A 24,204-nucleotide genomic window follows, 5' to 3' on the forward strand; every position below is an offset into this window, starting at 1 on the left:
AACGGTCTATCAAACTGTCTGTGGTGTGGGATCTTTTTGAAAGTTGTTTGGAAATCTCGGCAAACTACATCAATAAGATCTCCAAAACAAATTCTGGTAATGTTTGAGGCAGTATTTCCCCACTACAAAAGCTCCATAGACTTTGATAGCTAGGGTTCAAAGAAATTACGGAATTTATGTACTTATCAGGTTAGCCAGCAAAAATATCAAGTATTTCATAACAAACAAAAGCATTAGGAAAAAAGACAGATTTTTAAGTTCTCCTTACTGGCCTGCAAAAAAGACTCATTTCCCTGCCCCTTCCCAGTAAAAAGAACCTCACATGGTTTGTCTAAACAATGGGCATGGCCTGTTGCTCTGAAAAACTCCAGTATATGAACAGCAACATGCAATCTAACACTAGTTACAAATGCAAAATGCATCTGTATTAAAAACATAGGTTTTTAACAATATTGGAGGTATTTTGCAAGGGCTCAAGAAAATGAAAGAAAAAATAGCTTACTTCCAGTATTCCTACAGCAGTTCAGATAATTTCCTTGCTTTATGTGTTTGGCCATCAGGCTAACTATGTACTAATGCCTTGCTTAGGGCAAAAACCTCCATGATAGCTACAATGGTAAAATTTAGATTGCAATTATAATACCAGAATACAGTTATAGAAACAGTAAAAAAAACCCAACAGCAACTACTTACCGATATCCTATCTTGAAATTCTGCTGTAGGCACAACTGGAATAGTTCCACCATGTTTCCCAAATTTTCTTTCCAAGCTTTCCTGGACAGACACTAGAAACGAAAAAAAAAGCAGAAGCAAGGTAACTGACAAGGAAAGGAATGTGCTCCCTATCAGAGGAGCCAGGACTGTCAGCCTTCAATGGCATGCAATGCAGACTACAGGGACTGGGTGCAAAGGGAGTAATTTTTGTTCTCTAAGAAAAGGGAAAGATGTTGATTTTTATGTTTTTATAGGTGAATGCCTCCAATATTAGTAGTAACATTGTTCTAGCACAGTCAAATGGCAAGCAGCTGTGGATTTACTGATCCCACTTTGCTAACCTCATAAAACTGATAGAGCAACGTGGATTAACATTCCTAACTTGATAGATAGTAGTAGACAAAATTTTTCTTGAAATTAAAGCAATCAATTACGTCCTATTGCACTTTGCATACACACTACTTGCTAAGAAAAAAGCCCACGTGGAATTTTAGGTTTTTTCCTTAGGATGTGAGGAGTGCTTTGGTAATTTGAATTGATACTTATTTAATCTTAATTCTTAAAATTTAGGTAGTAACATTTCCTAAACAACATAGAATCACATAGAATAGTTTGGGTTGGAAGGGACCTTTAAAGGTCATCTAGTCCAACCCCCCTGCAATGACCAGGGACATCTTCAACTAGAGCAGGTTGCTCACGAGCCCCGTCCAACCTGACCTTGAATGTTTCCAGGGACAGGGCATCTACCAGTGCTCTGGGCAACCTGTGCCAGTGTTTCATCACAGAGTATTTCAGATGTCACAATACTGAAGTTAAGAAAGGGATTTAAATTAGAATTGCCATAACCTTCAACCACTTTAGAAACACCTTAAAAGGTATCATTTATGAGAAAAGGTTATATTAAAAAAAACATTCAGATGTATGTTTTGTCAAGTCCAATGTCCCAAGGTGCTCAGATGTTTTCTACAGAATACTGTTTACAATAGAGCAATATCCTACAGTTCGTCTCTGTTAAGCTTTCTCTCTCCATGTAATTGGTATTCTGGCCCAGAAACTGGGAAGCCCAGAATGACCCTAGTGGAGCTGCAGGCCGTAAGCAGATTTTTACAGCGCCTGTACCAATTATATTATTGCTCTTTATAGAATTCCTCTATTGTTGTACGTGCAGAACAGTGTTACTCAAACTTTGAATACTTCTTAAATACCAAGTGTACAGCTGAAAGATGTTTATTACGAAGTAATAAATATTTTACATAAGTAGTCTGAGTTCAGTATTTTCACAAAACCGAGGAAAGTATCTTTTTATGAATTAAAAGTATGTAATTAACTAAAATTAATTAACTAAAAAAGTATGCATTTAACTTAAGTCATTAGAGTTGCAAGTCAGTTAACCTACCAAATCTTTCCTACTCTTCAGTATGCAGCAATAACAGACTTGTGGGAAATTGAGGTGAATTTAAAACAGTTCTGTATTCATTTCTCCCACATTTGGTGTTTGCTAGTCCAAAGTATTAAATAAACAGTGAGCGAAAGTGGAACTGAGCACTTACTGAGCAAGTGGTAGTTTGAATCCCTTTCATATTTAAAAGTCAAGCGGCCATAGCTGACGTGGTTCAAGTTTTTCAGCCACTCAAAATAGGATACTGTTACACCACCGGCGTTCAGGTAAAGATCCTGCACAGAAATAGTAAATGTCTTGAATTGTGACCATGTGATAAAGACAGCACTATTGTATTAAGGAAAAGAAAGCCGAAGTATTATGTACAAAGTTTTAAGTTTAAACTGCAGTACAGAAGACAATCCAGTTTTTATCTTTACGTGACAACATGTAGCCTCTTCTGCAGTCCAGGAATTACTTTAATTGATTTAAAAGAGGACTTGACTTTAGAACATGTGAAGTTCAGGTGTGCTTGACCTACTACTTTTTTTATTTTAGCACAAGTTTTTAACCAAGAAAATTAGGGCATTCTTAGGCCATCTCTGTGAGTAAAGGCTGAAGATGCACAGTTCTGTCAGAGCATCACCCAGGGACAGAATGTTTGCAGACAAATTGGCCAATGTATTTGCCTTCTTCCTTTGCTTAGTGGACTATTTACTTGAGCAAATGTCAGCTAACACTCCAAAATGCAAAACTACAGATTTAAGAACTAATTGTGGGTCGTCCTCTCTTCCAAAAACGTAGCCTTCATGTAATAGTTATCTTATAACTATAGTTATAAGTTGCAGTGAGATCTTTACATAATTACTGCCAATCTTAAGCAACATTGACACCCATCTCCTAGGCATCAGTTGTTAAAAACCACTTTAAGAGAATGAATGGCTATTAATAGAAACCTTCAATAAATAACATCTTGCTACAATTCACAGAAATATTAACCTTGTAATGAAAATCAAAGGTCGTAATAAAACCTTACAGGGATAACCATGATATTCCGCTCCAAGAAGATTTTGTCAGCTTCAGGAGTCGTAGGCCCATTGGCACCTTCAGCAATAATCTGAAAGGAATCACAGTGGAGTAACTCAGAGGTATATGTTTGTTTCTGTCCATGCTAATTATTGAATATTAGTATTTAAACAGGCCTTCTCTATTTTTCATTTTCATTTGAACTCTCTAACTCACTTTTGCTTTAACTTTGTGAGCGTTGGCCTTAGTCAACTGCTTCTCGCTGGCAGCAGGGATGAGAATGTCACAGTCTGTTTCCAGAATACTGCCCTCAAGTGTCTGTGCTTTAGGGAAGCCCATGATTGTCCCATGTTGCTGTTTGAAGGAAACAAACCAGGGTGATTTTAGTGTGTGTGTACTTGTATGACTTCCTTCCCTTCTTCTAACTTTCAAAAAAGAAAGAGGAGAGAAGCAACAGTATTAGCAGCACATAACGTAATTCCTATCTTTACTTGGATTAGGCATAAAAAGCAAGCTACAAAGCTTGGTTAACAATCAAAGTTCCTATGCTTGAGACATAACTGCTCTCTGGCCAAAGACCCCAATAACCATCCGGACTCTGGAGTATTAAGAAAAAAAAATAGTCTGTCTCAACTCTTAAAATACATGGCAAATGCAATAGCTTTCCAACAACTAAAATGATCCACCGCTCTGCTATGCACAGTATAAGTTGCATCATGTAAGATTTAGAAATTTTAGAATTCAGTACTACAGTGATAGTCTTTGTTTAGTGACAGAATCCTTTTACTCTTTTGAGAAAGGGGTGATAAAGACATTCAAATACTCTCTGTGTAAAGATGACACATCAAACAAGCCCCTTAAAAACTCTAAGTAGAAAATTGGATTTTAGCACCTTAGTCCCCTCAAAACTGCTTCACTTGAAAACTGAAATAAAAAGTCCATATCCAGTTTTCATTATAAACTACATATTCAAGTCACACTGCCAGACAGGCTTTAATTTTTTCAAAAACATCCAATAGGTAAGAAGCAGCAAAAGGGCACTCTTAAGTCTTAAATGTGATTTTCAGTCAGGAACCTCCTCGTCCTGGTTCCTTGGGATGTCCTTCCTAGTTTAGTCATAAGAAAGGCAAAATAATCACGAATTCCAATTCTGAAACCAAAGTAATTAGTCTGCACACATGCAAGCCCTTGCCATTTCTCAGAGAGTCAGGTCAAAGCATAAAAAAAGTACCACCTACATTCATATTGGAGATAAGGAGAAAGCCAGAAGAATCAACATTCTTAAGCCATTTTCTAAGTACTAGTTTACAGTATGATTTAAATATCACAAATTAACACCAGTCTACGGTCATCCTCAGTGCTTGCAAAGCTGACAAAAATGGAACTATTTCTGTTCAGCTATGTTTCATACCAGTTTGTAATCTTCTAGTTCCTTCGGGTCAATCCCATCAGGATTCCAGATAGAACCATTAAACTCTCCAACAGCAACGCATTTTGCTCCAAATCGATGCAAGTATCTCATAGAATGCAGACCCACGTTACCAAATCCCTGAAGGTAGAAAAAGAAAGGGGAAAGCTGTTAATGCTTCAACTGCAATGATGATTATTGCTAAGGCTTATATAGCTTTTAATAGTTTTAAATAGTTTTTCATCTGTTGGCATGTCTTGGCATCAGATGATGCGTGCAGGAAAGATGGAAGAATCTACATGTATTCTGGTCTGAATACCACTGTAGAAATTATGCATTGTAGCCAGCGATGTACAGTCTTGCTAAGTTTTTTATACTGGAAATAGAGAAGGGAAGCATTATTGCTACTATGAAAGTGCCAGAACTATGGTATTTATCAACATTGGAACATTACGTGTATCTATTTTATAACTGTCACTGTCTTAGAGGGATTCATGGATTTTTGTATGACTATTCTAAGGTTTGACTAACATTTGCAGGCCAGGTAATATTCTTATTTAGTTTGGGTAAGGAAGGCTTACAAGTGTATAAAACCATCCCAGAACGGAAAGCACTAAGCAAGAATATCATTAATTCTTCAAATTAAAATATACAAACTAGTAGGAAGCTATGTAATTTCTAATACATTTCTGAAGTAGTCCTGTACAAAACAGATTGCCTAAATTTATATTTAGATAATCTTGCATTTTATTAGCGTGTTTTACAATCCTTACAGGTGTAGTAAGCCTAATTCTAGGCCATTATTCAACATTCTGGAAGTAAAGGAACACACACGGCAGACCAAAAGGTCACACGATCCATGTCAAAAGTTTGCAGTAAGATTCTGTGCCAGAAAAAAGCTGAATATTAAAATCCTGTCTAGCACAGCTCCAATTGTATTTAGGATTTTTGTTTATCTATTAGAAGCAAACTTCAATACAACAGTTTGTTATGCGCTAGGTTTTTTTGCAATGCTGTATCCTTGTTTTCCTAGAGGAATGTTCAGCTTTCTTTTGGCCATGTTTTCAGTCTAAGTTATGCTTAAGTGACTGTTGGTTAGCCCTCTGCCAGGCATGAAAATGCCGAAGTGCAGAGAGAGGAGTGTGCTGCTGGGTCTGTGCAGGGCAGAGATGTTTGTTTCAGCCCACTGGTTAAACAGAGGACAACTTGGAGGTTACAACCACTCTGCTATTTCTAACAACCAGTGTATTGGTACTAAAAACAGCAAGAACAAGCAATCCCTCAAATCCTCCATTTAACATGCTGTTCAAAGCTGAACAGAACAAGTTATTTCTTTGAAATCTTAAGAATGGTAATGTGTATTACTGAATACCAAACCCCTTCAAAATCCAACTTCATAAATCCTGAAGTCTTATGAACACCAAAAGCATACATTCATCCCTACAAATCTAGCATAAGGTATTGGTTTCTACTTTTCCAACTGCTCATTCCATAGTGGAACAAGAACATAACCCCCAATTCCTTTTCTCTCTGAATTTTTTTATTGCAAAACATTGTAACAAATTTTGTGTAGGCAGAAACAGCGTCACAGCTCATTGAAAAGTGTGCAATGCCTTAACTCCTGTAATAGTATTTCACTTTGTTCTTTGCAGCCTGTGTTTATAAAGAGCGGAGATTTGGCTTTGTGCCTGTAGGGTGCAATTGAAAGTTCAGTTTTTGAAAAACACTCCAAAATAAAGGGCACCTCTGTTGCTTAAAAAGTGTTTGTAAAGTTTGAGAGTAAAGGTTAACTTGGAAGTCGTAAAACCCTAACAGGATTTATTGCTACAACCTTTTTTAAAAGCAGCTCTTCTGGAAGCTTGTTTACTACTTTTTCCCTGCAGTTGAAGGAAAAAAGTTACCTGAACAGCAAATGTTTTATCCCCAAATCCAGGAGTCATTCCTAATATACTCATATATGATGCTTCATTGATGAAATTTTCAATTCCGTGGAAGACACCACGACCAGTTGCAGATATACGCCCATGGATCCCACCCTGGCTGATGGGTTTACCAGTTACACATGCATGTGCGTTAATATCCTGTAAAACAGTGAAGGACTTGTGAGCTATGGAATTAATCAAAGAACAGCTGGAACAAGAAGTTTTGTACACTTTAGAGATAAGGGAAAATAGGAATAAAGAGAGTTAGAACATCATATACTTTATGTACCTTTAGTTTGTAAAGATTTCCTTCCTGGGCTTGTGTGAACAGCTTCTCAGAAGTATGCTAGTAGATGATGGAAAAGTTGCATAATGCAATACTGGATATGTAATTTTTTGTTGCATTTAAGTGTATATGTGAACTTCAGTCTGTGGTTAATTAAATATGGTGATGTCTCTGTTGCACTGTTAGCAAACAGCAGACCTTTGACAAATCAAAAAGCTTTGAGGGACGTGTTTCTCAAAATTAGCTCCTATTACAGCTATAATTTCCATCATTATTCTTGACTTTTTAATGTTTTAAAGGGCTCAGACATATCCTTGGATGGGTCACAGCTAAAGCTGTTTAATCATCTTTAAACAGTGTTTAGTGTTCCTTTATACCAAATTCAGTTATTTAGAAACAACAATACATGCCTAATACCTTCCTGTTGTCAGAATACAGTGATGTTTGATCTCAGAGCAAAATCTATAGTATGAAGGTCATATGGGAAAAGTTAGTTAAGTTTTTACTACTTTTATTCAGAAAAGCAATATATACAATCAAGCCTCTATCATTAATTTGGTGGTAATAAAATTAAATCCCATATGCTAGAGAGCTAGCCAAAATAAAAACAAAATTAATTTTTTCAAATTGAAATTAACTTGAAAAAACTTCTTCCAAACTACATACTGTTTGAGCCTCTCTCTTCTGTCACCACTGGTTCCCATGCTCCCCACACCCTGGGAGCACAGTAACACTTGGCATCCAACACAAGTGAAAGAGTAGGGATGAAAGGGAATCCACTGAAATGAGTCTGCCAGCAGCCGGATGGGTTTCTATTCCACCAGCCGCATATTCACTGGGAGGCTCCCTCCTCTCCATCACTTGTGCCAAATGCATTTGCATGCCTGTGGCGTGAGCACAAGATGCTTGGTGAGAGGAAGGAAAGGAGCAGACAAAAGTATGTGGAGGCAGAATGGCAGGAGATGACTAGAGCCATAATGGAAACGAAAACTATTTATTATTTGAAAATGATAGTGAGTTAACCATATAAAGCCAAAAATAACCCCTCTTTAAAAACAATAAAAAATGATGCTGGGCTTGCCACAAAATTCCTAATTCAGTTTCCCAAAATACAGCTGCATTGCTCTCATTGAGCTGGATGCTCCCTCTGGTGGCATATTGACTATAAACAAGATCTGTGGTGGTGGTTTGCTAGGAACAACTTGGCCCAGCATTTTGATGTATTTTTAGGTTTTCATTCTGTTTCAGATTGAAACTACATTTTAGCCTTCGTGCATTCACAAATAATTGAAGAAATACAGCCTCCCACCATACTTGAGAATGTATGAGACTTTAAAGTCCCTTCACATGTCAGCTGGACGTGTCAGGAAGTACAGAAGAATGGAAATGATGAATTTAATCAAAGATTTTAGCCATATATAATGCAGTGATCCACCAACTTAAGATGGATTTTCTGGAACAGTTAACATGGTAATTATTAAAGTTTTGCATGGTTTGGCAAGAAAACAGAGCATGAGGTGAGGACAGGTCCAGGTCTTCTTGAAGTCACATATACAAACCACAATCAAAGTCCTAAAAACTCTGGTTTTAAGTCAATCAAAAAAATGTTTAACACATCTTGGGACAAAAAGAAAGACTATGGCTTTTAAGGAGAAGCTTGTAAAATGGCTTATGGCTAGCATTAAAGACTTCTACATTAGTAGTAATAGCCTATGAACTTAGCTGCTAAAGTGCAGACACTGAACTTTTGCTTGTTTCTTAACCCCTTTCCACACTGCAATAATATTCTCCTTGTCTCTCCAGCTTCCTGGCTCTGTATGTTAGGTTTCGAGCAGACTTCCCCTATCTGTTTATATCTGTTATTTGGCTTTTCCTTTCCACTTCAAGCTCCCTGCACAGATCTGTGATGGTTTGGATTGACGGTTGGACTTGATGATCTTAGAGGTCCTTTCCAACCCTAATGATTCTGTGATTCTATGGTTCTAACCACACTGACTCATCAGGTCTGCAGATTTCTCACCAAAGAGTTATCTTTCCACTCAATTGAATGTAGTCCCTCACATAGCTTCCATCTGTTTTCTGAATTATGGTTAGCTTCAGTTTTGTTCAATGGTCATTTTCTGCTTCTAGTTCCCTTCCCTCCTTCCCCTACGGTCACTTTATATATATCTGGTAGTTCCTTAATCACCTTTATTTTTGTTCTTGGTTTCTCAACCAGATAGTTATCTGAAACATCTTCCTCTACACACTGGTTTTGATAGGTTATTCCACTTTTTGTAGCCGTGTCAGATTTCCCCACCTTTCTCTACACCTAGTCAGTCTCCACAATAGCTCACAAGTTCCACTATGGCTACTGTTCTCCCTTCCATGTACAAACAAGCAGCCCAGCGAATTAAGTAAACAGATTTTTTTTTTTTCCCTTATTTAAATCCTTTAATTCACTTTTCAGAAAAATGTACCTAAATCCTCTCAGTTTTTTGATGATACTGCCATTGCAGAGAGGGCCTAGGAATAAAATAAGCTGTTGTAGCATAATTCAAATTGTATTATCCTCAGTAGTTGTTGGTTTCTTTTGTCATTGGTGTGTGCGTATGTGTAGGACTACACAACAAGCTGAAATGACCAAGTGGAAAGACTAAGAAATTCAGCCATTTAAAAATCTTTTCCTGTATCTGTGTTCAGCTGTCCACCTATTAAAAGAACTGAAGCTTCTGTGTAAAACCATATGTGAACTATTAACAAATATAGCCAGTCTGTGAGCCTCCTGTGTCAGCCATAATATAGCAATGCAGTCGTATCACAGTGAAATACGCACTGTAGTGCAATGAGTTAAATGTTAAAACTTACAATGCTTTGAGGCAGTAGTTTTCTTAAATGTTGGAATTTTAAGTTATGACTGAGGGAGCAAGTTGCCACTCCGCGTGCGGAAGTATTTCTGAAGTCACAATTTTGGGTTTTTTATCAGGTTTAAAGTTTTAAATAAAATATTTACATTTACATATGCGAACTAAAAAAAGGCAAGTAATGTTTTATGCTGATATCCCTATCTAACAGACAGTTCTGTGTAAAACTGATTTAACTCAGCTAATCAGCATGCCACAGCCTATTCCTCAAGCGTTCCTCTCCCCGCCCCTTGCCTAAGATACCTTAGGCTGTATTTCAGATCTAGAATAACCTGTGCCATCCTCTCCTCCTATTGTGAAAGGCATCAGACAGCACAAAACAAGTATTCTGCCAAGAGACTGTCTCAGGAAAGCCAGGCATGTCTTGAACAGACATGCCAGAGAGAAGTATGTGTTGGATGGTTCTAATGCCTTACTGCTGGGGGCATACATCCCGCTGTATTTCTGAGGAACTGTTAGAAGGGACTGCAGAAAGTGAAAAGAAAGAGTCTTTTCGATTCAAAAGGTGCTGGGATAGGCAAACATGCAATAGCTTAGCATACCAACACACTAACACAAAGCTATGGTAAGACTCCTTAGCGAGGTATGACCTGCTGGAGTAGCAACATCTGAAAGAGAAGCTAGAAAGTTTGGTAGCATGGACAGTAGAGCCTTAAGAAATAAGTTGTCTGTAATACATTTTTCTTTCATCCAACCTGTCAAAAGTATACAACAAAAGTGTTTGGTCAACTGTCATGTTTTTGGGAGAGTCAAAACAGGTACAAAGAACCCCAGCAACATAAGGACAAAGGCCAAATTAAGGGCTATAATTAAAAAGTAATTTTTAAAAACTTAAACTCAATTTTTTATTGCCTTCTGGGCAATAAATTGTATCAGTGTCCTTTTGCTTTCCATTTTGGAGAATTTGCTGAAGTCTACACTGATTACTTGTTCCCTTTAGGGGACCACAGAGAACTTTAATACCGTTTACAGGTTACACCAATAGTGTGAACTTAATTTACATGGTCTCTTGAATGCAGAAAACCAGACCATTTATTTAATAACACTTGTAAATTCAGTAGTCTGAAATGGAAAGATTTCAGTACTTTAAGAGTATATCAGCTATTACGAACTAAATTGTTTAACAACATTAAATTAGTAATTACAGGACTAATAAAAAGCAGGAGGTGGTATAAATAGAAACCAATTTTAGACTAAGTATAAGACCTTTAAAAACAGTGTATTTTCTTTTTGCTGAACAGTTGCCATCAGTATTGTATCAGACAAACTTAATTTAAGCCTAGTATAAAAACATTAACCTTCAAGCTATTTTTCCTTAACTGTACCCTAAAAACCTCAGACCAATTACAATGTCAGAGTTTGCAAGAATATATTTAGATCCACATAATTAAAATTATATGATTTAGCAGCATGGCAATAAATGTCTAGATAAAAGGATTTCTGCAAAGAGCAAGAAAGCTTTTCTACAAAGCCTCTGCTCAAAACTTACATAGTGTCCTATGGTACTGGCATAGGTGTCGGCAATCCAGGACATCTCCCTCTCCCCTGTGCTCATATCAGGAGCAGGGACATCAACACCAGGTCCTGTTGGCAACAGTGAAAACAGCTCTTAAGGATCAAACATGAATAGTTATCTCCAACCATTATTCCCTTGGGAACTGTGCAGGGCTTGGCAGAGAAGAACTGTTTTCCTGTTTAATCCTCAGTTTATTATGCAAGCAACAGATTCTTCTGGATTCAATTCAGTTTTAGATGCTGTATCATGCATTTGTACAATACTGTCAAAAGCTCCAACCTTTCACACAGCCATTCAGTACAATGAAGGTCAGTTTGTCAATAAAAAGTCAGAGTAAGATAATGCATTAAAAACATATTTATATATATCTTTTTACTATCATTGCTGTAACAACAGGAAAGGTGCTATCTAGGCATGATTTCTACATACTGTGACATCAATTGTTTTTTTGCACTAGAATTTCATTTGTGTTCCTGGGTGAGTTTAAAAATTGAAGATAGGCTGTTCCTAGTCATTGCACTGTAGCACATGTATTTGATTTTACCCCTCACTTCAAGAAAAAGACATTACATTTTTCTTGATGAATTAAACCTCTGAAAGAACGTTCACACATCTGTTGTAATAAAAACAAATTCTGCTTGTTTTTTCTGGATAACTAAAACCAGCATTTGCCCACCCTATATAAGACCAGAGGGACTTGCTCAGCAAGATTTTAAATGCAACTCTGCCTTTACCAGGTTTTTTTCTAGGTATTTTTAAAAGGTTTGTGAAAGCTGTGTAGCACCAACCGTAGAGGCAAAAAGGAACACAAATTTAATCAAACCATTTAATTGTCACTGAACTAACAATCACTATAGATGACATAGCATATAGTATTACCCTAGTCACATGTAACATCAATAAGTATGTTTATACAGAAGCTTAATTTAGATGAGCAACACTCTGGATGAAAGAGCAGATGACAAACACTCTGGCTGAAGAGCAAGAAAACGCAGATAAATGGATATACGTTCCCAGGGGCAGTTAGACATCAGGAATACGTGACAGACCTTCAACTAGTTACGTGCCTTATTATTCACTTGAATAAGAACCTCCTCCAGGTAAAGTTCCTCCATTTAATTACAAGTCGAACTAGTATCATTCAGCTTTCTCCAGGAGAATTTCAAATAGCAACTCCAGACAGCAAGCTATCAGAACAACTCAGTGTTGAGAGCCTGAACGAAACACATACTAACATTACAGAAGCTGAGGTTCTGTTACAACAGGCACCTATGCTTCTTGCCTATGCTTCTCTTGCAGCCTGTGGTTGCCATGGGTGAAGCCATCAGCATTCTCTGGGGTGGATCTTCTATTTCCTTCCTCTGTTTCCTCAGATACCTGCCAAAAGCCTCAACTGAGACTACAGGAAACAGTAACAGTGAAGAGTTTGATATTAGAGATTAAAATTGCAACAAACTTGGTCACAATTTTATAATCTACCTCTAAGAGAATCGTGATTCATTTTGGATCCTGTGAGCTCAGCTTTTGTGGCTTTTCATAGCAGAACAGCCACTGAAAAAGTTAAGACACAGTTCTGTTTAAAACGCACTCAGATGCAATGACTCAATTCTTTGTGGCTCTTTGCTGAAAGTTCTATACCCAAATTATTTACAGCTCTCAAAAATATGGTTATTTAAGGATACTAGCTAGTGGATGCTGCCAATGCATAATAAATCAGATTCATAAATTTTAATAGTAAAATTGAACAACATACCAATAAAGCCCTTTTTTGCCAGCTCCATGGTAAACCTTCTCGTGATCTTTTCCAATTCATTGTCCTATAGAGAAAATGCAACAAATATCACAAGAAATCTTTAGTGTTTATGAATATTTGCTAGAACTTATGCCCAAACATAAATGGAAGCCCTTTTCTTTTACAAGAAAGGATGATTCATGCATTTATATAATTTTTATGCCACTCCCTAACAGACCCTTGGTACTCAGGCAGCACAAGGAAACATAGCTTTTCTTTCCGTACATTCTGATCCACAAGAAGTCGGGAGTGTGGCACAGGAAGAACCACCTGTGCTTATGGCAGAGTTTTCCAGCAAACAAATCTGATATCCTATGTGAGAGATTTATAACTAGCAACAGCAGTAGCCGGCCTGCCGGTTGTGTAATCAACACAGTAGAATGACTTCACACAAACCCTTACAGGAGTTTCGAGCTTAGAATATCTGTTACGTACTCTAGTATGCCTTCCTGTACAAGTTATTTTAATTAGGGCAAGAAGGCAAGTCTGCAGTAAACTTTTTACAAGCCAAGTTAGTTATTATTCACACTGGAACACTGCATAGAAAGGTTTAATGGAGCATAAAACTAGTTGTCAAAATAAACAAAAATATTAACTTTTTCCTAAGAGTAATTCAATTGAAGCCTTTAATAACAGTATTGACTTAAAAAAATTTCAGGTTCCAAATTATTTGTAGTCTTCTGACTTTTTTTCTTAAAGTAGTAAATTAAGTAATTGAATTATTTCACCTCTGAAACACACACTTTTTAAAAATTCTTCTCCTACCTATTGCACGCACAAGCTAAATTCAGCCTTTACAGAGGCAGAGGTGGCAGGAAGTTTTAAGTGGTCAATAATGTCCTTAGAAGAGCTTTTTTAACGGGCTGGCTTCAGTACTGAAGGTAACCAAATTTTTATCTATGATTAAGCTTACTGTGTAGTTCTTGGGATTGATCTTGACACCAGCCTTTGCCCCACCAAATGGCACATCTACAAGAACGCAAAGGAAAATTATTTTACTTTTTCAACAATAAAGGCAGAATGCATCAGTAATACGTGTGAGGAATTACATCTTCGATTTTAGCAGTGAATTTGCTTTTGCCACATTTAGGGCTTCACAAGCATAAGCTATAATCTCACCTAGGTACTCCTATAAAAACGGGAAATCTTTCAAGGGCAGCTTGAAAATGGTCTTTGAAATTCAAAAGTTCATGATTTAAATTTTCTATGCTTCAAGCTCTTATACTTGGCACTTGTAGAAACACTAAGTTTTACAGTTTAGATTTTACTGGTTTAGCTCAAAAATTTTTCTTTGAAAGTCCTAAGCGAAGAGTCTCTATGTACATTAAGAAGTATTTTGTTTTCTTATACGTAATGCGCAGATTCTCTCCAAACTCCCCTACAATTTAGCAGCCATATATCAATTTTACTTCTTTATGACCCGTAAAAGAATTTTATCTTTCTCTCTTCACAGCTCCCCTGCCTGAATCCTTTACAGCCTCCATCTGTTCCCCCTAAAATTAGCCCCCTCCTAATCCAAGTTTGTCATACTTCGATTTCAGTTCAAAAGCAGTGCTTTTACAGGAGGAGGTAGCTAGCAGAATTTGGACTTTTCAAAGGAAAATGTAAATTTATTTAAGTATCTACAGTAACAGTGGAGGTACTATTATTTTCATCACTATATATTTTTTCCCATTTTGCTACAGATTTTAGTCAGAGATTAGTGTCTAAAACTTAATTTAATCCTTTAGATGCTTTTCTGTAAATTACATCAGTACTGACTGAAATTAAAGATTGTATCCTTGCTTGAAAAATTACCACTTACCAACCACAGCACATTTGTATGTCATTAGAGATGCTAAGGCTTTCACTTCATCCACGCTAACATCCAAACTATAACGAATACCTGCAAAAGACATATGAGAAAAAAAGGAATTCACTGAACAATTTCACAGCTATTTATAAATTGGGAAAGTTAATTCTAGACCAGCCATCTATAACATGCAAGTGCATAATTGATCAACTTATTTGCTTTAAGGCTTAAAGAACAATTCCCCATTCTCCTATGTAAATTATCTACCTTTTTACTCAGCAGAAATTCCAAACTTCAGCAATTCACTGTTAAGTAGTTTAACAGCAGCACTCAACCTTGGAACAAAAGTGAATATTCCTTGGGAGGAAGATAAGCCAATGTGATAGGTGACTCAGAGTTTTCAAAAGGCTGATAAAGCTCATCCGCACCCTGTAAGATCTTCAGCTTGGGTCTTCATTCATTGTATAAACAAGATGAACTTTGTTCCTGAACGTACCTTATCAGTACAGGTTATAACCAAGATCCCTTTGCCAGAGTAATGCAAGCTGCTGTTAAGTTACGAGCCTTGCAATAGGTTGGCTGTTATTCAATAAACCATACGTAGCTTCAGAGCTCTGGCTGCTAGGGACAGCCACTTAACAGAAAGCAGCAAGCCACTCCACTAATTCAAATTTGTTCAAAAAATTTTGATGGAATAACACACCCCAGCAAGCTTGTGTGACCAGGCCACCCATCCCACACCCGTATGGAAGCCAGCCCACACCTGCATTCCCTGCTCTGAGTCATTCAGCAGAACTGCAAGTGTGTGCTGACACACAGTCCAGATGCAAATTCAAATTGTTTTGGTCTGATAGCGGCTCAGATGCAAAATGGGCGATCCCAGCCATCAAGGCAATTCAAAATTGAGTGGAAAATGATTACACCATGGTAGGGAGAACTGTTACCTGCTTGTCTCCTACCAGTCTTCTAAAAAATGGGTTGTAGCTGTCCAATAAACTAATTGAATTCAAAATTGAAATTCATGTATTCTGGAGGGAGTTGCAGACTAGAAAATATTTAATCAAACTGGCAAGGCACATATACAGAACTGCAGAAGCCTAAACATGATGTTTAAGATCAACACAGTGCCCAAAGTCATGTGGCCACAGCAAAAAAAACAACTCTACAGCTATATGTCAGCTTCTAGCCAAGGTTCTACATGACTAAGCATATAGCAGAGCCATGAAGAATTCATTATCCCCACCTCTACTCCCCAAAGCCTTGGCTGTAGTTGTGCCAAGTTGCACGGTGGTTTGTAGCAGGCACAGAGTGTCCTTTAGATGCTAGGACAAGGCACCACAAATTTCCTATTATGTAAAGAAAAGACCATATTCAGGTCCTCAGGAGTGAAAAAAGGCTAGGATACATTATCCAAACTAAAGCACTGTGCTGCTATGAAAGCCATTCCTGAATGCCCTGGAAGCAATCCCAGTTTCAAAGGAACTGGGTGCTCCTTTCTTATGTGAGTTCAATCAGTAAAAGACAGTACCATGCCTCTGCAGAGCAGAATGTAAATTCAGTGTGTACATGAGGGAAGGGTGGTCTCCAAAAGCAAACTAACTAGTTTCTGACTGAGGTAGCTGTAAGGTGTTGATGTCTGGGCTTTCAACAACCATCTCACAGGAAGCAATACTTGAAATTTAAGTTGAATCTGGCAGAGTCCAACAGACCTGTCAAAGTTACAATGCACGTGGGTTTTTTTAACATGTCTTACTCTGACCCTTCAGAGAAGTGGTGATCCTTCTGTCAAGCCCTGAGCAAAAACCAACACCACCCATGGCACTGACTGTCCTGCCTGGGGACACTATTCCCTCCTGGTCGAGCAGGTACTCTGGGGACAGGTCTCACTTGAGCATTGCTCAAGCCAGCCAAGTCTGAAGCCCTGATCTATGCCAGGCAGAAATGAACTCTGCCCCTCCACCCCCAGCTGAACTAGGTCACTGTGTATTTATTCAACCCATATATTTATTCAAACTTCAAGTTGCACACACAAAGCAGTTTTGCTATAACTATACTCCTGCAGGCACACAAAATACTGTTTATTGATATATGGTAAACAGCAGTGGGCTGAATAGTTAGGGATAGTTATTTTGTACAGTTTTTAACAGGGAAGCAAAATACAAAAGGGGAGAGCAGCCTCTTGCCCATCATATTGAAGATGGGATCTGAAAAGGTGAACAGTTTAGCTAGAAGACTCAAACACAGGCAAAACAGTTACATCTCTAGTTTCCTTGTATTACAGTCAAGGGTTACTATAAACTTTACTGTAATAAATATTAAAATTTCCTACCATGGTAATTAGGGAAAAAGCCTGAAGACTAACAAAGTACTGAAAGGCTTTCAGCAGAGATGCCTATTTGTCACCCATGTACATATACCAGGATAGGGAAAACTTTTAGACTTGAGGCTGAAACTGTCCTTTTCTGGACAACTCCATATTTTTGAGCAAGATTTAGCTTCTTTTCCAGCCTTTTAAACAGCTTTAATTGAAATGGCTTGTATGCTGGCTTTATCTTAAGTGGGAGACTAGTCCATTCTGAGAGTTGTACTGACTTCACTAGCCACTTCGCTCCAGTTTATCTGCTAAAAAATTTCATTGCAGTGTCAGGCATAGTTCAAGGCGTGGATTCCAGGTTCCCTGACAGGTGTGACAATTTCCTCCCTTCTGTGGCATGAGTGGGTAACATTTAAGATGCGCCAACATTTCACTCCTTTTCACAATTTGGCCGGTTACCATTTTACAGGAACTGTAATTACTCTACAGGAGGCCCACCTCTTGACAGGGAAGTTATTTGTGCTAAGCTGTTAGGACTGATGAGAAGCAGACATCTGAGAATGCTGTACACTCCATCTGCAAGGGGATGCACAAAGATAAAAGACTTAATTTCTATTCTATTTGGACATCAGTGAAATTTAGTTTGACAGCTTCCTAATTTGGCAGGAGAGAGTACTGCCATGCATTTGTATGGCTCTTTTTGGCAGTGTTACTATGCATTCAATAGCCTGAGTCTAAAAATGGACCGTATACAGATAAAATACTGGTTTTGTTTTTTTAAAAGATCTTAATACATAAGCAAATGAAAGTCACTGCTACACATCAAGATTATAACTTTTTTAAACCCTGGCAAGTCCCACGCAGTAAGTCTCTGGAAACTTGTGACTTTTACAGCAAACTAGTTACAAAAAAATAGCTTGAAGAAAGCCTCACGTTACAGTATGACTCACTGCCATGGAAAATACTTTTCACTGGAAAACATACAAATTCTAGTTGAGAATTCTCTTTCTTTGCCACACCCCAAGAAGTTAAACAGTAAACTAAGACTTTGTTTTTCTACGCACAAGACCTTCTAGATGAGGAAATGTCTTCATTTTAATTTTGTTTCGTTACTGGTAATGAAAAAAAGAGAGTTTTATCATCACATTGCAATGTCTATGCTTTTACAACTTTTTATGATCTGTATTTTGGAGATACTATACTGCACCCAGTTACCTCTTGCACCGATCCCCAAAATTGTTTTGGCCAAAGTAAAATTTGCTCATTATATAAGCTTAGCTTCTCAAATAGATAGCTATGGATTAGTTTTACTTTTTGAAATGTAGGTAGCAAAGCACTTTGAAACAGTGTTTTTTAAATAAATGTCAAAGTAGTAATTATCAATAAGCCTGTTTTTTGGATACTATAACGATAGCAGTCAGATACTATTTTAATCAGCAGGTTTGTACTAAAGGGTGTACTAACAGGCATGCAAAAAAGATCTTGATTTCAAAGAAAACTGGCTATATACCTCCTACTAGATTTTACATTGTACAGATTTCAGTATGTCCTGTGACATTCACTGTGTTTATTATGCTTCCTTAGAAAACATGGTATACAGAACCACCAGCTTTTCAAGGATGATTACTGCCTTTCTCGTATGCCTAAAAATCTACGTTTAGGAAAGTTAGTGTAATTATTTCCTGATCTTCTAGTGCAGTGATCTTAAATGGTAGTATCTATGTAAGGCCTCCCCGCTAGTGAGCATGAAGTATTCAAAGACAAGTCTCAAAACTAAACAGTTGCCATAGTAACAGTCCAGAGCAAAACACTTGGCAGACTTCTCCTCCTGCACTAAATATCTTGCAAAACTTAGCCAGTCTCTCAAGTTCCAGAACCCGGAACAGATCTGCATCTCAGTCTGAATTACTAATATTTAACCAAGGCTTTTGTCCTGCTTTGACTTCGGTCTTTTCTTCCAGTTATGATTATCTTTCGACCTTTGAAACTAGCTTGGGTCCTTTATAGATGACAATTCTTGTTAAGAGGGTGCATTTGTTCTGCTCACCTCTATTTGCAAAATGCTTGCTCATCAGAACAAGCATTTCAGGGCAGCAGCTCTCCTACACTATCCACACGGCACTCGGCAAAACAGATCTCATGTGAAACTTTTTAGGACTGACTACAGCCATATTAATCTCCCAATTAGTAACACTGGATTCTGCAGTGGCTCTGTGGGTTAACAGCTTGCCTGACCCAGTCCAAAGGCTGACATTACATCCAGAGTCTAAAGGAGCTTCAGTAAAGATGCTCACCTTTGCTCAAACTATTCAGCAAAATCCCCAAGCAAAATCCACAAATCAGCACCAGCATTTACTGTAATGCCTTAGTTCGTTAATGTTTTAACTCTGGATTATGTAAAACATTTTTTATTCAGATTAATTTCGGGAAGTAAGCAAGTGAGACTGTGATTATATTACCATCAAACTCTACACAATCATTGACACAGCAGGATCTTGTATTTCCCAAGCAGTCCTTAGGCTCTTTGAGAACAAGTACAGTTTTTTAAATCCAGAAAAACAATCTAGCCTTGCCTATAAGGAAACTGCTTAGCCTTATTTAACCGTTTGGGAAGTGTGGTAAACAGCACAATGACAAATTTGTAATTATTGAAGATGAAGAAATTCCAGACAAGCCTAACAAAGCAAGATGAGTAATTCAGTGCTGGAAAATGAGAACATTCCTAAATTCAATTCACTAACTGCCAAGAGAGGAGATAAAAATATTTTTCTCTTCCCATACAGCATTAGCCAGCTATAACCTGGGGAAGGAAAGAGATTCTCCTACGGACATCCCACCATTCTCATTTAACCAGAAGTATACATTCAGTGACCATTAAGGTACTCAACCAGACAGAATACTTTAGTATACCACTTCCTGTATACTTTTAATAAGCTGGACTTATAATTGAAATATACTTAAACATATAAACAAATATGTTTATTTCATTCCATGCAGAGAAAAGCCAAGAATATTCTCTATTAAAAAAAATGTAGCACATTAGTAAGATCTTGTGTTTTAAATGCAAATATGGCAAACTTAGTATACCACCAGGCAAGCACCTATTAACCATATTCTAAGTGCATGAATTCAGGTATTAAGTAGTCTCACCTGTAGAACTACCTCAACACTACCTAAAGGATTAGGTTGCTCATTAACCTGCACTCCACACTGTAGTAACAAGGGCTGATACAGAGAGATGCAGTAACGCTATTTCCATGCGGATATTAGTACTATGTGCATGGGTGTGTGCAGAGGGCGGAAATAACACACAAGTTGGCCCTGGCTAGTCCAAACGCCATAGGAGCCACAAAACAATAAGCCACAATAGTGCTGACATGAAGTGGGCAAATTCCATGCTCTGCCTGTGAGCTTATTTCCTAAGAAGATGTAGCCCTTGCAATTCATGCAACAAAGAATACCTGCTACAATGACCCAGAGAACAGGAGGGAAACTATCACGCAAGAGATTCCCCTCCTTAGTCTCTCCAACACGTGTTTATTCAGAAAGCCCAATGCTGAGAGAGGTATGATCTCTCTATAAATAGACAAGGAGCCAACAGCAGCAAGGGAAAACAACTATTTCAGATCAAGGACAAAGCTGGCTACTGCACAAACACTAGGAGCTGATTATATGAAAAAGCTAAGACTGGAAAGATTCATAGCCAGAAGAGCAAGGCAATTGCCTCCTGCAAGAATGTCAGAGGTAAAAGCACAAAACAGGTATGGTTCACTGAGAATTGCAACTAGTTTCTTAAAGAACAGCAAAAGCATAGGACACCCATTCCTTATCCCGTTTTTTTCAATTTGCAATTTAAATATATACATCCGCTGTACTAATTCTAAAGTTAGGTACACTCTACAATAAGAAAACAGAAACCTATAAAAATAAGCCGCTCACATAACCTTTAGCTGTAACACTGCAAGTGTTGTTATCAGTTAGGCTAATTACCCTTTTTTCTGCAAAACTCTCATATTCCTTTGAAGTTAGATCAGTTTTCATGGATTATTTCGGGTTACAAATGGTCTGTGATACAGTTCCATCTGTTGCATGGTCCCTAGGGTACATTTCCGTGTCTTGCCCTCTAAGGTGCCTGGGCCAAAGACACGACCTCAGAACTTTCATCCATGCATGACTTAAAAAAGCAAAGCCACCAATATAACCCCAGGACAATCAGAAATCTGCTGAAGTGAGGATACCTTATAGCGCTGCTTCTTACTTCCCTTTGTAAGTGTACAAAGGGGAATAAACAATGTCACAGTAGCCAAGACAACACATGGGGTTGTAGTGATCCAACTCTTGCATGCAAAGCTGCTTCTTTTGCAGGTAAGGTTACCATCATGATGTATGTATGCTGTTTTAGACAAGGTAACATGTACAACAGAGGCTATTTGGTGACTGGACACTGAGATTAGCATCAGCCTTAGACATCCACAGTTGAAAAACCGTGGCAACGACAGCATGAATAAATGTCACTTTATGCATGAAGCAGCTCATTAACATGAACTCGTAAGTCAAGTGAGGAGGATAAATCCTGATAGGCAGAGGAAAAGCAGACAAAACCAGCAGACAGGAAAGTTTTGTAATGCAGAATAGTTCCCTCTACTAACCAGCCGAAGCAACACCAGACAGGAAATGAGTTTCATTCACCTCCAAGTCAACTGAGCAAATAAAGTAAGTGTGATCTGTCTTTATATACAGATAGTGAACTTCGTAGTAGCGTATCACAAAGTTTTTCAAAATCCCTATGTAAGTGAAAGTCAGACCAAATCTAGTCTGGAACTAAAGATGGTGTTAAAGCTTTTCAGAACTGAGAAGCCATTGAGACTTGGTTAAGGCAATTTGGGTGAGCATAAACAAAAGGTTAGGCCGTTTCCCAACTCTGATTCATTTGGTTTCATTGATAACAGACCTGTTGGACAGCTGGTTAATGTGAAAAGGCTTTAAAAAGTTTTAAAATAGCTTTATCCCAGTAGTAAGTACTGCCTAATAAACACGGAATCATTTCCATACTACTAAGCAGGTAAGAACTCAATAAGCTTACTCATATTTGCACATTGGTTATTTTCACTGATCTGTTCGCCGAACCTGGCCTATTAATGAAAACAGCTGTCAGCAACCACATGAAAAAGCAGCTTAACCACTTTTTTACCTTCCATAGAACCTGATAAAATTATTTACAAAGATTCATTATTTTAAGTAGGAACGGCCAGAGTACTTTTCAACAGTGTCATCTGTATTCCGCCATCTCATTTCCTGTACCCTGTTTGGTTTGGTTTAGTTCTTTAGGCAGCTGTCAGTGCAGTGAACAAGAGCAGCTGTGGTTTCCTGTTAGTGCTGGCCACTAGCACGCAAGTCACCGCATAAGCACGAGAAAGAGTGATCTGACCCACAGCACTGCTTTAGCTACCACACAGCATCAGTCCAGTCACAGAAGTACTAAGTTTGGATTGTAAGCAATTTGAGTTCCAACACACCAGAAAACTGCTTATCTCCATGTTCTCAATGGGATGAGGAAGCTCCTAACTAATTTTTCCTTTCCAGCAAACAGTTACATTGCAGAAAACCGAGTCTTGGATGGACTTGCATACTGGACAGACTGCATGACCATTTTGTAAAGATTCCTAATGCACAGAAGAGAAGCACTCCAAAAGAAAAAGAATCACCACCTTCTTGAATCGCAATCCCCAAAGTAGAATTAAGGATTCATTTCATACCACAATTAAAAAGGTAAGCACCACAAGATGCAACAAGAAATGTTATTTCTGGGTTCTCTCAATGAGGTGGAAAAAACCCACAAGTTATAAACTGAAAAGAAAGCAAGTTTCAGTACTTAGTGCCAGTTTTCTTGAAAAGCTATTCTCTTGATCCAATGAAGAATCACCTGCACTACTGTGTGGTGACAACTATGTCCAACACAATCAAGTTGACTTGTATTTCTACATCTGTTTTGGTGGGAGAGAGTAGGATAAGCCATTAAGTAACTTCCTATTTTTATTAACTATGCTTTAGATTGTTAAAACTAGGGTATTAAGACCATCGTACTTCTTGAATAGAAATATGACAGTCAAGTTTCCCACCAAGGCGTAGAAGTTTGCCTACGCAAAAAATGTAAGACTGACTTGAATTTGCCCTCATCCAGCCCAAGCCATGTGGTCTGCCATTCCATTTTTGTATCAGGCTACAGTCATCCATCCAGTCAGGCGTCTTACTTTCAAATCAGGCCTCTTCTGGCATTCACTCTGCTGAGTTATTTCTACTTGCAGGCAACAGAGAAGACAGCAGAGAAGGAGGTACAGAAAGTCCTAGTTGTCAAGGAACTGCCGCATTTCTCCTGGCAGGTAGCACCTGCAGGTACATGTGAGTTTTAAATTTGCTTCATAAAGATCAACCTTGCGTTAAGAAGTTGGGCGCTCTCCAGATTTGGGCTAGACTACTAAACAGGGGTTGAGGTTTCACCCTAGAAGAGGAATGAGCAGGCAAAGAAGTTGAAGATGACACCTGTGACAGAGGGAACATAATCTAACTGCTATAATGTTAAGCTAAAAACATTTAGAAGAAACAGAAAGTGCTGCTAGAGTGCAGATAATTCAAATGCTTATTTAGTCTCTGTTTCCTCAAGTAATTGAGCTGTCTCCATGTTTAGAGCACTTAAATTAAGACTTTAAAATTCGATTTACAGTATAAATTCTTTATTAGTTCATGATTAAATCTGTAAATGACCTTATAAACAAAAACAGTATACAAAAGTAACATACAGTCACTAATGAACTATTTTGGTATGGGTGTATGAAAAGAAATGAGGAACAAAGTTAAAGGAAGACAGGCTTTAAAAGACCTAAAAGCATTTGTTTTCCTGCATTCCATAGTTGAATCTTAAAGTGCACTTTGATCGTTTGTCTAATCTGCAAACAGAACAGTATCTAATACTCTTTAAACAGCATCTTATCCTTCAGCTTATTGGTAAATAATAAATGGACATACCATGTACTTTTTATGCAAATGTACTTAAAATGTAAATTTGATTACAATCAATATAACATGTAAACCTCAAGAAATACAAGAGATGAGCATTTGAAGTACAATGCTCCTTAAAAGAATGACAAACATGGAA

The 24,204-nt window shown here is 37.8% G+C and overlaps 1 protein-coding gene across 1 annotated transcript in view; it reads right to left on the minus strand.

Moving 5' to 3' along the window:
- GLUD1 (glutamate dehydrogenase 1) overlaps positions 1-24,204 on the minus strand; it is a gene marked incomplete at both ends in the record, with an annotated part of 29,715 nt that overhangs the window by 2,449 nt on the left and 3,062 nt on the right. Inside the window, 10 exons of the mRNA XM_082002051.1 lie at positions 694-785; positions 2,265-2,388; positions 3,129-3,209; positions 3,335-3,472; positions 4,530-4,667; positions 6,428-6,607; positions 11,127-11,221; positions 12,907-12,970; positions 13,859-13,914; positions 14,750-14,830. Coding sequence (XP_081858177.1) covers positions 694-785; positions 2,265-2,388; positions 3,129-3,209; positions 3,335-3,472; positions 4,530-4,667; positions 6,428-6,607; positions 11,127-11,221; positions 12,907-12,970; positions 13,859-13,914; positions 14,750-14,830 — 1,049 coding nt within the window. The remainder of the gene's footprint in view (positions 1-693; positions 786-2,264; positions 2,389-3,128; positions 3,210-3,334; positions 3,473-4,529; positions 4,668-6,427; positions 6,608-11,126; positions 11,222-12,906; positions 12,971-13,858; positions 13,915-14,749; positions 14,831-24,204) is intronic.

The sequence above is a fragment of the Phaethon aethereus genome (genome assembly GCF_964289735.1).
Source record: "Phaethon aethereus genome assembly, chromosome: 7".
In the NCBI taxonomy this organism is placed as follows: domain Eukaryota; kingdom Metazoa; phylum Chordata; class Aves; order Phaethontiformes; family Phaethontidae; genus Phaethon; species Phaethon aethereus.